The sequence below is a fragment of the Bufo bufo genome, chromosome 5 (assembly GCF_905171765.1).
Source record: "Bufo bufo chromosome 5, aBufBuf1.1, whole genome shotgun sequence".
In the NCBI taxonomy this organism is placed as follows: Eukaryota; Metazoa; Chordata; class Amphibia; order Anura; family Bufonidae; genus Bufo; species Bufo bufo.
This window is the reverse complement of record NC_053393.1, coordinates 561,994,488-562,007,891: the sequence shown is the minus strand read 5'-3', so window position 1 is coordinate 562,007,891 and position 13,404 is coordinate 561,994,488. Positions and strand designations below refer to the sequence as shown.

Sequence of the window (13,404 nt, the reverse complement as noted above, 5' to 3'; positions counted from 1 at the left end):
CACTGCTCTTACAGTAAAGAGTCCATAGTCTCACTGCTCTTACAGTAAAGAGTCCATAGTCTCACTGCTCTTACAGTATAGAGTCCATAGTCTCACTGCTCTTACAGTATAGAGTCCATAGTCTCACTGCTCTTACAGTAAAGAGTCCATAGTCTCACTGCTCTTACAGTATAGAGTCCATAGTCTCACTGCTCTTACAGTAGAGTCCATAGTCTCACTGCTCTTACAGTAAAGAGTCCATAGTCTCACTGCTCTTACAGTATAGAGTCCATAGTCTCACTGCTCTTACAGTAAAGAGTCCATAGTCTCACTGCTCTTACAGTAAAGAGTCCATAGTCTCACTGCTCTTACAGTAAAGAGTCCATAGTCTCACTGCTCTTACAGTAAAGAGTCTATAGTCTCACTGCTCTTACAGTAAAGAATCCATAGTCTCACTGCTCTTACAGTATAGAGTCCATAGTCTCACTGCTCTTACAGTATAGAGTCCATAGTCTCACTGCTCTTACAGTATAGAGTCCATAGTCTCACTGCTCTTACAGTAAAGAGTCCATAGTCTCACTGCTCTTACAGTATAGAGTCCATAGTCTCACTGCTCTTACAGTATAGAGTCCATAGTCTCACTGCTCTTACAGTATAGAGTCCATAGTCTCACTGCTCTTACAGTAAAGAGTCCATAGTCTCACTGCTCTTACAGTAAAGAGTCCATAGTCTCACTGCTCTTACAGTATAGAGTCCATAGTCTCACTGCTCTTACAGTAAAGAGTCCATAGTCTCACTGCTCTTACAGTATAGAGTCCATAGTCTCACTGCTCTTACAGTATAGAGTCCATAGTCTCACTGCTCTTACAGTAAAGAGTCCATAGTCTCACTGCTCTTACAGTAAAGAGTCCATAGTCTCACTGCTCTTACAGTATAGAGTCCATAGTCTCACTGCTCTTACAGTAAAGAGTCCATAGTCTCACTGCTCTTACAGTATAGAGTCCATAGTTTTACTGCTCTTACAGTATAGAGTCCATAGTCTCACTGCTCTTACAGTAAAGAGTCCATAGTCTCACTGCTCTTACAGTAAAGAGTCCATAGTCTCACTGCTCTTACAGTAAAGAGTCCATAGTCTCACTGCTCTTACAGTAGAGAGTCCATAGTCTCACTGCTATTACAGTAAAGAGTCCATAGTCTCACTGCTCTTACAGTATAGAGTCCATAGTCTCACTGCTCTTACAGTATAGAGTCCATAGTCTCACTGCTCTTACAGTAAAGAGTCCATAGTCTCACTGCTCTTACAGTATAGAGTCCATAGTCTCACTGATCTTACAGTAAAGAGTCCATAGTCTCACTGCTCTTACAGTAAAGAGTCCATAGTCTCACTGCTCTTACAGTAAAGAGTCCATAGTCTCACTGCTCTTACAGTAAAGAGTCCATAGTCTCACTGCTCTTACAGTAAAGAGTCCATAGTCTCACTGCTCTTACAGTAGAGTCCATAGTCTCACTGCTCTTACAGTATAGAGTCCATAGTCTCACTGCTCTTACAGTATAGAGTCCATAGTCTCACTGCTCTTACAGTATAGAGTCCATAGTCTCACTGCTCTTACAGTAGAGTCCATAGTCTCACTGCTCTTACAGTAAAGAATCCATAGTCTCACTGCTCTTACAGTATAGAGTCCATAGTCTCACTGCTCTTACAGTAAAGAGTCCATAGTCTCACTGCTCTTACAGTATAGAGTCCATAGTCTCACTGCTCTTACAGTATAGAGTCCATAGTCTCACTGCTCTTACAGTAAAGAGTCCATAGTCTCACTGCTCTTACAGTAAAGAGTCCATAGTCTCACTGCTCTTACAGTAAAGAGTCCATAGTCTCACTGGACTGACAACCCCCTGACTGGCAGAGGAAGGGTCCGGCTGCAGCAGTGCCGTCCCTGGACTGACAACCCCTCATCTGACAACCTTGTGTCCGATCCGGGCTAGCCTCCCTGTACTCCTCCCTCTACCCCAGCTACCTACCTCACTTTCCTCAGCCTCCACCCTCCCCCACAGAGCGCCTGCTCAGTGAGCAGCACTCTTTTCCGTATTGTCAGCGCTTCTCGGTGTAGAAACGCGCCGTTAGATCCATGATGTGCGCTTCCAAACGGGTGATACCCTCCTCCGACGGCGGCTGCATTACACAGACTGTGCACTGCCTCGTCAGTGACGGAGTGGATACTGACGGGGAGTACACAGAAGAGAAAGCAATGGACTGACTGTGGGCCCCTCCGCGGGCCCCGGACTCTATGGTCTCCTCTGGATGCACCTGCGGGTCCGGTCACCTCAACGTTACTGATCGCCCCAAAAAATCACTCACACTGCCGGCAGCAGACGCCACATTTTATTACATGTAATTTCACAATTAAAAGGACCTGACGTGTTCTGAGGTAAAAAAAAAAATATTATAAAGACCCGTGTTCTGCAGCAGCGACCAATCAGAAGACAAAAAGGAAGATCCGGAAAGCGGCGTCCGGCGATGAGTGGATGTGGAGGAAAGTCCAGGACCAATGTTTTATAAATGGAGGGAGGAGCCTTGTGGTGGGTGGAGCCTAAACCATCACCATATACTTTCTAAGAAAAAAAAACTGGAGATTCACTGACTGCTAGACCACGCCCCTCAGTGCAGGCCACACCCCCTGGAAGTGACTGGATTTGGGTCAAGAGCACAAGGTGCATGAGCCTCATAACATCTGAGCTGCCACCGGACACAAGACACGGGATGGTGGGAATCGGAACGTCACCCCGGACCACGAGCGCAGACCCCACTGAACAGTCACAGGGACACCAGGCGGGGGAAGGGTTTATTAGTCTACAACAATCAGACGAGCTGCAGGAACGGAACATGGAGTGGTCAGGGGTAGACCAGGAATGGCTGCGGATGACAATGGAGGGTCCGATCAGGAATCCCTGGAGGTCTGGACTGAGGCAATCTCCTGCAGGAAAGACATCACAAAACCAGAAACACTTATTATACTCCAGAGCTGCACTCACTATTCTGCTGGTGCAGTCACTGTGTACATACATTACTTATCCTGTACTGATCTTGAGTTACATCCTGTATTATACTCCAGAGCTGCACTCACCATTCTGCTGGTGCAGTCTCTGTGTACATACATTACTTATCCTGTACTGATCCTGAGTTACATCCTGTATTATACTCCAGAGCTGCACTCACTATTCTGCTGGTGCAGTCACTGTGTACATACATTACTTATCCTGTACTGATCCTGAGTTACATCCTGTATTATACTCCAGAGCGGCACTCACTATTCTGCTGGTGCAGTCACTGTGTACATACATTACTTATCCTGTACTGATCCTGAGTTACATCCTGTATTATACTCCAGAGCTGCACTCACTATTCTGCTGGTGCAGTCACTGTGTACATACATTACTTATCCTGTACTGATCCTGAGTTACATCCTGTATTATACTCCAGAGCTGCGCTCACTATTCTGCTGGTGCAGTCACTGTGTACATACATTACTTATCCTGTACTGATCCTGAGTTACACCCTGTATTATACTCCAGAGCTGCACTCACTATTCTGCTGGTGCAGTCACTGTGTACATACATTACTTATCCTGTACTGATCCTTAGTTACATCCTGTATTATACTCCAGAGCTGCACTCACTATTCTGCTGGTGGAGTCACTGTGTACATACATTACTTATCCTGTACTGATCCTGAGTTACATCCTGTATTATACTCCAGAGCTGCACTCACTATTCTGCTGGTGCAGTCACTGTGTACATACATTACTTATCCTGTACTGATCCTGAGTTACATCCTGTATTATACTCCAGAGCTGCACTCACTATTCTGCTGGTGCAGTCACTGTGTACATACATTACTTATCCTGTACTGATCCTGAGTTACATCCTGTATTATACTCCAGAGCTGCGCTCACTATTCTGCTGGTGCAGTCACTGTGTACATACATTACTTATCCTGTACTGATCCTGAGTTACACCCTGTATTATACTCCAGAGCTGCACTCACTATTCTGCTGGTGCAGTCACTGTGTACATACATTACTTATCCTGTACTGATCCTTAGTTACATCCTGTATTATACTCCAGAGCTGCACTCACTATTCTGCTGGTGGAGTCACTGTGTACATACATTACTTATCCTGTACTGATCCTGAGTTACATCCTGTATTATACTCCAGAGCTGCACTCACTATTCTGCTGGTGGAGTCACTGTGTACATACATTACTTATCCTGTACTGACCCTGAGTTACATCCTGTATTATACTCCAGAGCTGCACTCACTATTCTGCTGGTGCAGTCACTGTGTACATACATTACTTATCCTGTACTGATCCTGAGTTACATCCTGTATTATACTCCAGAGCTGCACTCACTATTCTGCTGGTGGAGTCACTGTGTACATACATTACTTATCCTGTACTGACCCTGAGTTACATCCTGTATTATACTCCAGAGCTGCACTCACTATTCTGCTGGTGCAGTCACTGTGTACATACATTACTTATCCTGTACTGACCCTGAGTTACATCCTGTATTATACTCCAGAGCTGCACTCACTATTCTGCTGGTGCAGTCACTGTGTACATACATTACTTATCCTGAGTTACATCCTGTATTATACTCCAGAGCTGCACTCACTATTCTGCTGCACAACATGTACACACACATGACTGCCTTGTAGTTGGTGCGGAGCAGCACTCATATTTGATGAGGCTGCCCTGTAACATGATTGTTGATGCACAGCACAGGTGATGACTGGAAGGACCTCCGCTGATCCTGTGGGGGTCCCGAGCCCCCTGTGTGAATGGCGCAGTTGCGTGCAGAGCGTCGCTCCACTCCTTTCTATAGGATTGCTAAGTATACGGCTCGGTCCTCACCGGCAGTCCTATAGGAGTGCACTCCATTCACACAGTCTCAGGATCCTGGGGGCCCACCACCGTCCGGCTCGTCCAGCATCGGCTCTCTGTCAGGCAGTACCGGACACAACCTGCAGACAGGGGAGGCGCTACACTGCAGGAGTAGTAGTGGTAGTAGTCATCCTCCACTCACCTCCTTCAGGGCGCCCTTCAGTTTGGCGTAGGCGTCTTCCAGGTCATCGTTAATAATGATCTCATCAAAGAGGCCGGGCTCCTTACCTGCAGAGAAGGAGGCGGGGTCAGAACAAGGATGGGCGGGGCCTGCGTTCTATAAAATCCCCAGCGTGGCCCCGAGCGCAGAGCTGCTGAGGAGGGGGTGGAGCCTCTCCCCGGAGGTAGTCACTGCCCCGCCCACTGTAGGACAGATGGGTTGACTTACTTATCTCTATGTCGTTTATGGCCGCCTGCAGCCTCTTCTGCAAACTCTCCTCGGACTCGGTGTTGCGGTCCCGCAGCCTCTGCTCCTGCAGCGAGAGAACGGCGTCACCCTCAGCACAGGGGGCGCTGTGCAGATTTCAGCTCTGAAGCTGCTCTTACCAGGGTCTGGACGGACGGGGGGTGCACGGAGATGTAGATGGGGCTCAGGTCGGTCTTCTTGATGTTCTTCACTCCCTGCATGTCGATGTCCAGGACGCAGATCTGGTTCTTGGCCTGCACCGCCTGCACCGCCGCCTTACTGCAGACACAAGTCACACGCCCAGTGTTAACCCCTTCCTGACTAGCTGGCGACCACCGGCCGCTGCGCGTACACGGCCCTCGGCCAGACGTTTAGGTAAATAAATAAAAAAAACTCATCCAAAAGGTCAGTTTTACTGTCGACATTCAGGCGTCCTGAAAGGGTTAATAGTGATTATTAGAGACCGTCTCCTAAAATACTTTGTGCCGCTGTGACGTCCTGACTTCTGACATTCCGACTCCTGGTAAGAGGGTTATGTAAAGACAAGATGTCTCGGCTCAGTCAGGTGACCGCGTGTCCTCGCTGTAATCCGATTAGCAGTGAAGCGATTACGCTAATTGGGAACGTCCTGCGCCTCGCGGCTCCTCGTCACATACCTGGTCCCGTACATGTTCCCTGTGAAGACGGCGTGTTCTATGAAGTCCCCGCGGTCAATCCCGCGCTGCATCTCCTCCCGCGTCACAAAGTGGTAATCTGCGAGAGCGAGGACACGGATGAGAGCAACAATCTACGAGGGGGGGGGGGGGGAGACATAATCTACAAGGGGGGGGGGCGGAGACATAATCTACAAGGGGGCGAGGGGGGAGACGGAGACATAATCTACAAGGGGGGGAGGGGGGAGACATAATCTACAAGGGGGGGGAGGGGGGAGACATAATCTACAAGGGGGCGAGGGGGGAGACGGAGACATAATCTACAAGGGGGGGAGGGGGGAGACGGAGACATAATCTACAGGGGGGGAGACGGAGACATAATCTACAAGGGGGGGGAGGGGGGAGACGGAGACATAATCTACAAGGGGGGAGGGGGGAGACGGAGACATAATCTACAAGGGGGGAGGGGGGAGACGGAGAAATAATCTACAAGGGGGGGGGAGGGGGGAGACATAATCTACAGGGGGGGGGAGACGGAGACATAATCTACAGGGGGGGGGGGGGCAGAGACATAATCTACAAGGGGGGGAGGGGGGAGACGGAGACATAATCTACAAGGGGGGGGAGACGGAGACATAATCTACAGGGGGGGGGGGGGACAGAGACATAATCTACAAGGGGGGGGGGGGGGGAGACATAATCTACAAGGGGGGAGGGGGGAGACGGAGACATAATCTACAAGGGGGGGGAGACGGAGACATAATCTACAGGGGGGGGGCGAAGATGGAAATAATCTACAAGGGGGGAGGGGGGGGACGGAGACATAATCTACAAGGGGGGGAGGGGGGAGACATAATCTACAAGGGGGGAGGGGGGAGACGGAGACATAATCTACAAGGGGGCGAGGGGGGAGACGGAGACATAATCTACAAGGGGGCGAGGGGGGAGACGGAGACATAATCTACAAGGGGGGAGGGGGGAGACGGAGACATAATCTACAAGGGGGGAGGGGGGAGACGGAGAAATAATCTACAAGGGGGGGGAGGGGGGAGACATAATCTACAAGGGGGCGAGGGGGGAGACGGAGACATAATCTACAAGGGGGCGAGGGGGGAGACGGAGACATAATCTACAAGGGGGGGGAGACGGAGACATAATCTACAAGGGGGGGAGGGGGGAGACGGAGACATAATCTACAAGGGGGGAGGGGGGAGACGGAGAAATAATCTACAAGGGGGGGGAGGGGGGAGACATAATCTACAAGGGGGCGAGGGGGGAGACGGAGACATAATCTACAAGGGGGCGAGGGGGGAGACGGAGACATAATCTACAAGGGGGAGGGGGGAGACGGAGACATAATCTACAAGGGGGGGGGGGGGCGAAGACGGAGACATAATCTACAAGGGGGGAGGGGGGAGACGGAGACATAATCTACAAGGGGGGGGGGGGCGAAGACGGAGACATAATCTACAGGGGGGGGGGGGAAGACGGAGACATAATCTACAGGGGGGGGGGGGAAGACGGAGACATAATCTACAGGGGGGGGGGGGGAAGACGGAGACATAATCTACAGGGGGGGGCGAAGATGGAAATAATCTACAGGGGGGGGGGAGACGGAGACATAATCTACAAGGGGGGGAGGGGGGAGACGGAGACATAATCTACAAGGGGGGGAGGGGGGGGGCGGAGACATAATCTACAAGGGGGGGAGACGGAGAAATAATCTACAAGGGGGGAGGCGAAGACGGAGACATAATCTACAAGGGGGGGAGACGGAGACATAATCTACAAGGGGGGGAGGGGGGAGACGGAGACATAATCTACAAGGGGGGGGAGACGGAGACATAATCTACAAGGGGGGGGAGACGGAGACATAATCTACAAGGGGGGGAGGGGGGAGATGGAGACATAATCTACAAGGGGGGGGGAGACGGAGACATAATCTACAAGGGGGGGAGGGGGGAGACGGAGACATAATCTACAAGGGGGGGGGAGACGGAGACATAATCTACAAGGGGGGAGACGGAGACATAATCTACAAGGGGGGAGGGGGGAGACGGAGACATAATCTACAAGGGGGGAGGGGGGAGACGGAGACATAATCTACAAGGGGGGAGGGGGGAGACGGAGACATAATCTACAAGGGGGGAGGGGGGAGACGGAGACATAATCTACAAGGGGGGAGGGGGGAGACGGAGACATAATCTACAAGGGGGGAGGGGGGAGACGGAGACATAATCTACAAGGGGGGGAGGGGGGAGACGGAGACATAATCTACAGGGGGGGGCGAAGATGGAAATAATCTACAGGGGGGGGGGGGCGAAGATGGAAATAATCTACAGGGGGGGGGGGGAGATGGAGATGTAAGAACTGTCACAAGTGAAGCCCCCCAATATAACCCTCAGGTGGCAGACGTTGGGGGGGGGGGGGGGGTACCTTTCCCGTCGGCCTCTCCGGGTCTCGGGTTCCTCGTGGTGTCTAGAAAACGGAGAGATATAAGGAGTCATCGTCCTCGCCACATTGACGTCACCATCCCCATCACGGCGTCTGCTACTTACGGGACACGGAGAAGCCGAAGACGCCCTCGTAGTCCTGCAGCAGTCTCTTCAGGAGCGTGCTCTTGCCTGCGCCGGAGGGGCCGCTCAGCACCACGGGCCGGGGTCCTGCCATCGCTGCTGGAAAAAACAGCCAAGGGTCAGCGCCACAGACGCCATCACAACAGGAGGAGGCGACATATCGGGGGCGGCCCGTCACTGCTCCACTAATGCTAGGAACAGTACTCCTCGAACTACTACTACTCCCATTTCTGCCTTCACCATCACCCCCCTCCGTTCCTTGCTCTGTGTGCAAATCCGCCTCTGCTACACCGTGCTGCTGGGCAGCGCCTCGCCGCAGTATTCCGGCTGCGTACACACTGTGCAGATTACATGCAGTTTATTACAGCGCCAGAGGAGAGACGGGGGGGGGGGGGGGGGGGCGTCCGTTATACACAGAGAGGAGAGGAGAGACGGGGGGGCGTCCGTTATACACAGAGAGGAGAGACGGTGGGGCGTCCGTTATACGCAGAGAGGAGAGACGGGGGGGGCGTCCGTTATACGCAGAGAGGAGAGGAGAGACGGGGGGGGCGTCCGTTATACACAGAGAGGAGAGACGGTGGGGCGTCCGTTATACGCAGAGAGGAGAGGAGAGACGGTGGGGCGTCCGTTATACACAGAGAGGAGAGGAGAGACGGGGGGGGCGTCCGTTATACACAGAGAGGAGAGACGGGGGGGGGCGTCCGTTATACGCAGAGAGGAGAGGAGAGACGGGGGGGCGTCCGTTATACGCAGAGAGGAGAGACGGGGGGGCGTCCGTTATACGCAGAGAGGAGAGACGGGGGGCGTCCGTTATACACAGAGAGGAGAGACGGGGGGGCGTCCGTTATACACAGAGAGGAGAGACAGGGGGACAGACGGTGGCGCCCAGCACGCAGGGGGGGGGGGGCAGACGGCGGCGCCCGGCACGCAGGGGGGGGGGGGGGGGGGCAGACGGCGGCGCCCGGCACGCAGGGGGGGGGGGGCAGACGGCGGCGCCCGGCACGCAGGGGGGGGGGGGCAGACGGCGGCGCCCGGCACGCAGGGGGGGGCAGACGGCGGCGCCCGGCACGCAGGGGGGGGGGGGGGGCAGACGGCGGCGCCCGGCACGCAGGGGGGGGGGGGGCAGACGGCGGCGCCCGGCACGCAGGGGGGGGGGGGCAGACGGCGGCATCCCCCTGCACCTACCTGCCTTGTGCCGGTCTCTGTCTATAATGCGGTGACTCTTGGGTGGAGGGAGTTATCCGGCCGCATTCTTCTCCTCAGGGACACGCCCGCTGTGGCCGGCACACAAGGGGTTAGGAGCTCAGCCTCCCGGATTAGGGTGTGTGCGGCCACCTGTCCACATTACACTGGTTTGCACCCTGCACGTGTAGAGGCTCTTGTTATATATTTACATTTAGTCGAGGGCCACTAGTTGCCGGCTCCTGACACGTGCGTTATTATTATTATAGGTGTTCTATTTGTATAGGTTAAAAATAACTTTTATTATTTATTTAATAAGCTGGAACTATCTTATCTCTCCTACTAATTAAACACTTTCTGCAGTTGACCCTTTGTGTGCTGAATGATATCGTTTTGCTCTCCTAATAGCTGGTCTTGCAGTGTCAGTGGGTTCTTGTACTGTCGGTCTTATGACTGACTACGTCCATGTGCACCTCCTCTTCCTCCTATACCGCCTACTAACTGTACACCATTTACTGATGCATTTATAACATTGTTACTCTATTTGTTTCTATTAATGTAGCGAATCGATTGCTGCTCTTCCTGCCCCATGAATATCTGCTTTCCCTTGTTCTTAGGCTACGCTGGTTCCTAATGGCGGCGCGATCACTGAACTGCCCGATAGCTGGCGCACTAGTACTGGGTCTCCTGAGATCTAAAACACTAATCCCTGCCCCCGATACATAGCGTCCTCAGGGGATCGGGCAGTCTGCGCAGCGGTTGGCGCTCCTGGTTGTATTTATTACCTCCTACGTGTTAGGTTGGTAGCGAACGGCTTTGTTTCTTATGAAGCGAATTCTTGCTACATGTAATTTAATTGACTATTTGAATCACTCCGTCCTGACGTCAATAATCGCGCGATATTTCCTTCATCTCACACATGTCTTAGCACTTAGTAATTTTTACTGGTTCACTGTTTGATTCAGTTGGTTCCTGATATCGGTGTTCGCGCGATCATGTCCGTGCACTTAGAGATTATATAGTGCTGATCTATGAATGACCCGGCTGGATTTAGGATGCTTACGATCTTAATTAGTTTCATTATTATTTGTGGGTATATTTAGCACTTGCTATTGCAAATATTTTCAGATCTCTACGTTAGTTTTTATTTCCATTTATTTGAATATATGGAATGATCCCCACGCAGCGCTGCGCACGTCGCCATCTTATTGTCTCTCTGTTGTTATAATCACGCTTTTTTTGATGCTTTATTGATGTACCTCATTTTTAATTATTGATAATCTAGCTAATGTTAATTTTGCGGTTATTGATTATATTACTCTAATTTTTTCTCGATTTTTTCCTCTTTTGATATTTGTCTTCCAGGTCGGTTCATTCTCCTGGATCCATTAGAAGGTGATAAACTATTTGGAATTGGTTTGTTATTTTTATGTCATATATTTAATTTTTTCGCCATTGCTCTGTTATTAGGTTCTAAAAGGTCAGATTCGATTTATTCCTATTATGTTTCTGCTTTTGATTCTCATATGTCACAGGGAAGATGCAGAGGTAAGACCTTCATTCAGGCTTCGGAGTCTGTATATCCAGCGGGTCTCTTCCTGCTGTCGTTTCTTGTCTGGGGCCTGGTTTGATTTTTGTTATTCCCCATATTTTTACGTTATCACTTTTGCCATTGTGTGCTGCTTGTATAATGCCTGGATAAGGAGGTGTCTGTTTTTAGATTGATATCACTTAGGCGTTTTGATATTCTTCTTCGGAGTTCCTGTATAGTTTTGCCTACGGAAATTTTGGGGCAACTACATTGTCTCGCATACACCACTCCTGCTGTTTTACAGTTTATATAGTGGGCGATTTTATACTTTTTTTGATCAACTGGGTTTACAAAATCTTTACACGCTTGCATTTTGCTGCAGAATTGGCAATCGCCACATGGGTCGGACCCTTTAGTGGTTAACCAGGTGGTTTTTTCCACTGGCAGGGGCTGTGTACAAGCTGTTCTCTAAGATCAGATCCTCTTCTGTAGGTAATAGTGGGATATTCTGTGATCGCACTTCCTCTAGTTTCAGAATATTCCAGTATTTCCTGAGGATCTTGCTGACTTCTTGATGTGTAATATCCCATGTGCCGATACAGCGCACTATTCTTTCAGTCCTTCCTTCCGGTCCTGTAAAAGGTCATTCCTATCCTTTTCTTCCGGGACGCTTTATGGAGCACTTTTTTAGGGTATCCTCGCTCCAAGAATTTCTTTATATAATATTTAGCTTTCATGCGGCCACCTGTCTGCGCTGCTGATCCCATCACCCGGTCACTGCCACCTGACGGCAGAGTGCACCGGGCGCCACAGGCAGGACTACAACCCTCAACAGACATGAATAAAGTGGGAATACAAGCCCCAGCCCCCCCCCCGGTCACCACAAAATAATCTCATATCTAATGAACAAATGTGTGACAACAACAAGATCCCTGAGGGTTTGTTACATTGTGTCAGTCTACACACATTTTGCTGCTACAGTGTCTGGATCATTTTGCCTGCTGTTTCCATGGTAACTGGAGGACAATTATCTGCATTTCACAAGTTTTTCACTTTTCTTGATAAAACCATGGTTAACAGGAGAAGACAGCGATTCCTCGCCCCACCACCCGCCGGGACCTCGTTAACACCTTCTCCTATAACGGGAAGAAGATCACCGAGACGACCCAGGAGAAGGCGCAATAAGGGGGCGAAGACAGGGCGGCGCTGGTGGTCAGGACGACGGGGGCAGTGCAGCTGTGAGCCCCGAATCCCAGAAAATCCAGCAGCAATGCACTGTAACATTGTAACAAACCCTCAGCTGTAGACAGAGGAGGAGATGTAGCAGAGCTGCAGACAGAGGAGGAGATGTAGCAGAGCTGCAGACAGAGGAGGAGATGTAGCAGAGCTGCAGACAGAGGAGGAGATGTAGCAGAGCTGCAGACAGAGGAGGAGATGTAGCAGAGCTGCAGACAGAGGAGGAGATGTAGCAGAGCTGCAGACAGAGGAGGACGCGGAGTGTGAGCAGATGTAGCAGAGCTGTAGACAGAGGAGGAGGACCGGAGTGTGAGGAGATGTAGCAGAGCTGTAGACAGGAGGAGGAAGAGTGTGAGGAGATGTAGCAGAGCTGCAGACAGAGGAGGAGATGTAGCAGAGCTGCAGACAGAGGAGGACGCGGAGTGTGAGGAGACGTAGCAGAGCTGTAGACAGAGGAGGACGCGGAGTGTGAGGAGATGTAGCAGAGCTGTAGACAGAGGAGGACGCGGAGTGTGAGGAGATGTAGCAGAGCTGTAGACGGAGGAGGACGCGGAGTGTGAGGAGATGTAGCAGAGCTGTAGACGGAGGAGGACGCGGAGTGTGAGGAGATGTAGCAGAGCTGTAGACAGGAGGACGCGGGGTGTGAGAAGATGTAGCAGAGCTGTAGACAGGAGGACGCGGAGTGTGAGGAGATGTAGCAGAGCTGTAGACAGAGGAGGAGATGTAGCAGAGCTGTAGACAGAGGAGGACGCGGAGTGTGAGGAGATGTAGCAGAGCTGTAGACAGAGGAGGAGATGTAGCAGAGCTGTAGACAGGAGGACGCGGAGTGTGAGGAGATGTAGCAGAGCTGTAGACAGAGGAGGATGCGGAGTGTGAGGAGATGTAGCAGAGCTGCAG

The 13,404-nt window shown here is 51.3% G+C and overlaps 1 protein-coding gene across 3 annotated transcripts; it reads right to left on the bottom strand.

The window, feature by feature from the left end:
• Nucleotides 1–2,345: 2,345 nt before the first annotated feature.
• Nucleotides 2,346–12,166, bottom strand: GUK1 (guanylate kinase 1). Of its 3 annotated transcripts, none has more exons than XM_040431704.1 (9): nucleotides 12,017–12,166; nucleotides 9,744–9,893; nucleotides 8,541–8,654; nucleotides 8,419–8,460; nucleotides 5,986–6,082; nucleotides 5,470–5,608; nucleotides 5,312–5,396; nucleotides 5,066–5,151; nucleotides 2,346–2,951 (listed from the first exon to the last, which is right to left on the bottom strand). In XM_040431704.1, exons 3-9 carry the CDS (start codon nucleotides 8,650–8,652, stop codon nucleotides 2,916–2,918), a joined length of 597 nt encoding a protein of 198 aa, XP_040287638.1. In that variant the 5' UTR covers nucleotides 8,653–8,654; nucleotides 9,744–9,893; nucleotides 12,017–12,166; the 3' UTR covers nucleotides 2,346–2,915. The 3 variants fall into 3 exon arrangements, with proteins under 3 accessions (XP_040287638.1, XP_040287636.1, XP_040287637.1); XM_040431702.1 differs by having other exon boundaries at nucleotides 8,541–8,657; nucleotides 9,748–9,893; XM_040431703.1 differs by having other exon boundaries at nucleotides 9,748–9,893.
• Nucleotides 12,167–13,404: the final 1,238 nt, after the last annotated feature.

What these genes read in the sequence shown, in the direction of transcription:
- GUK1 (XM_040431704.1), bottom strand. Translation starts at nt 8,652, where the DNA reads ATGGCAGGACCCCGGCCCGTGGTGCTGAGCGGCCCCTCCGGCGCAGGC. An exon ending in CTTCGGCTTCTCCGTGTCCC is followed by an intron (nt 8,461 to 8,540) that starts GTAAGTAGCAGA and finishes TCCGTTTTCTAG; the next exon opens with ACACCACGAGGAACCCGAGA. An exon ending in GGGAACATGTACGGGACCAG is followed by an intron (nt 5,609 to 5,985) that starts GTATGTGACGAG and finishes TTGTGTCTGCAG; the next exon opens with TAAGGCGGCGGTGCAGGCGG.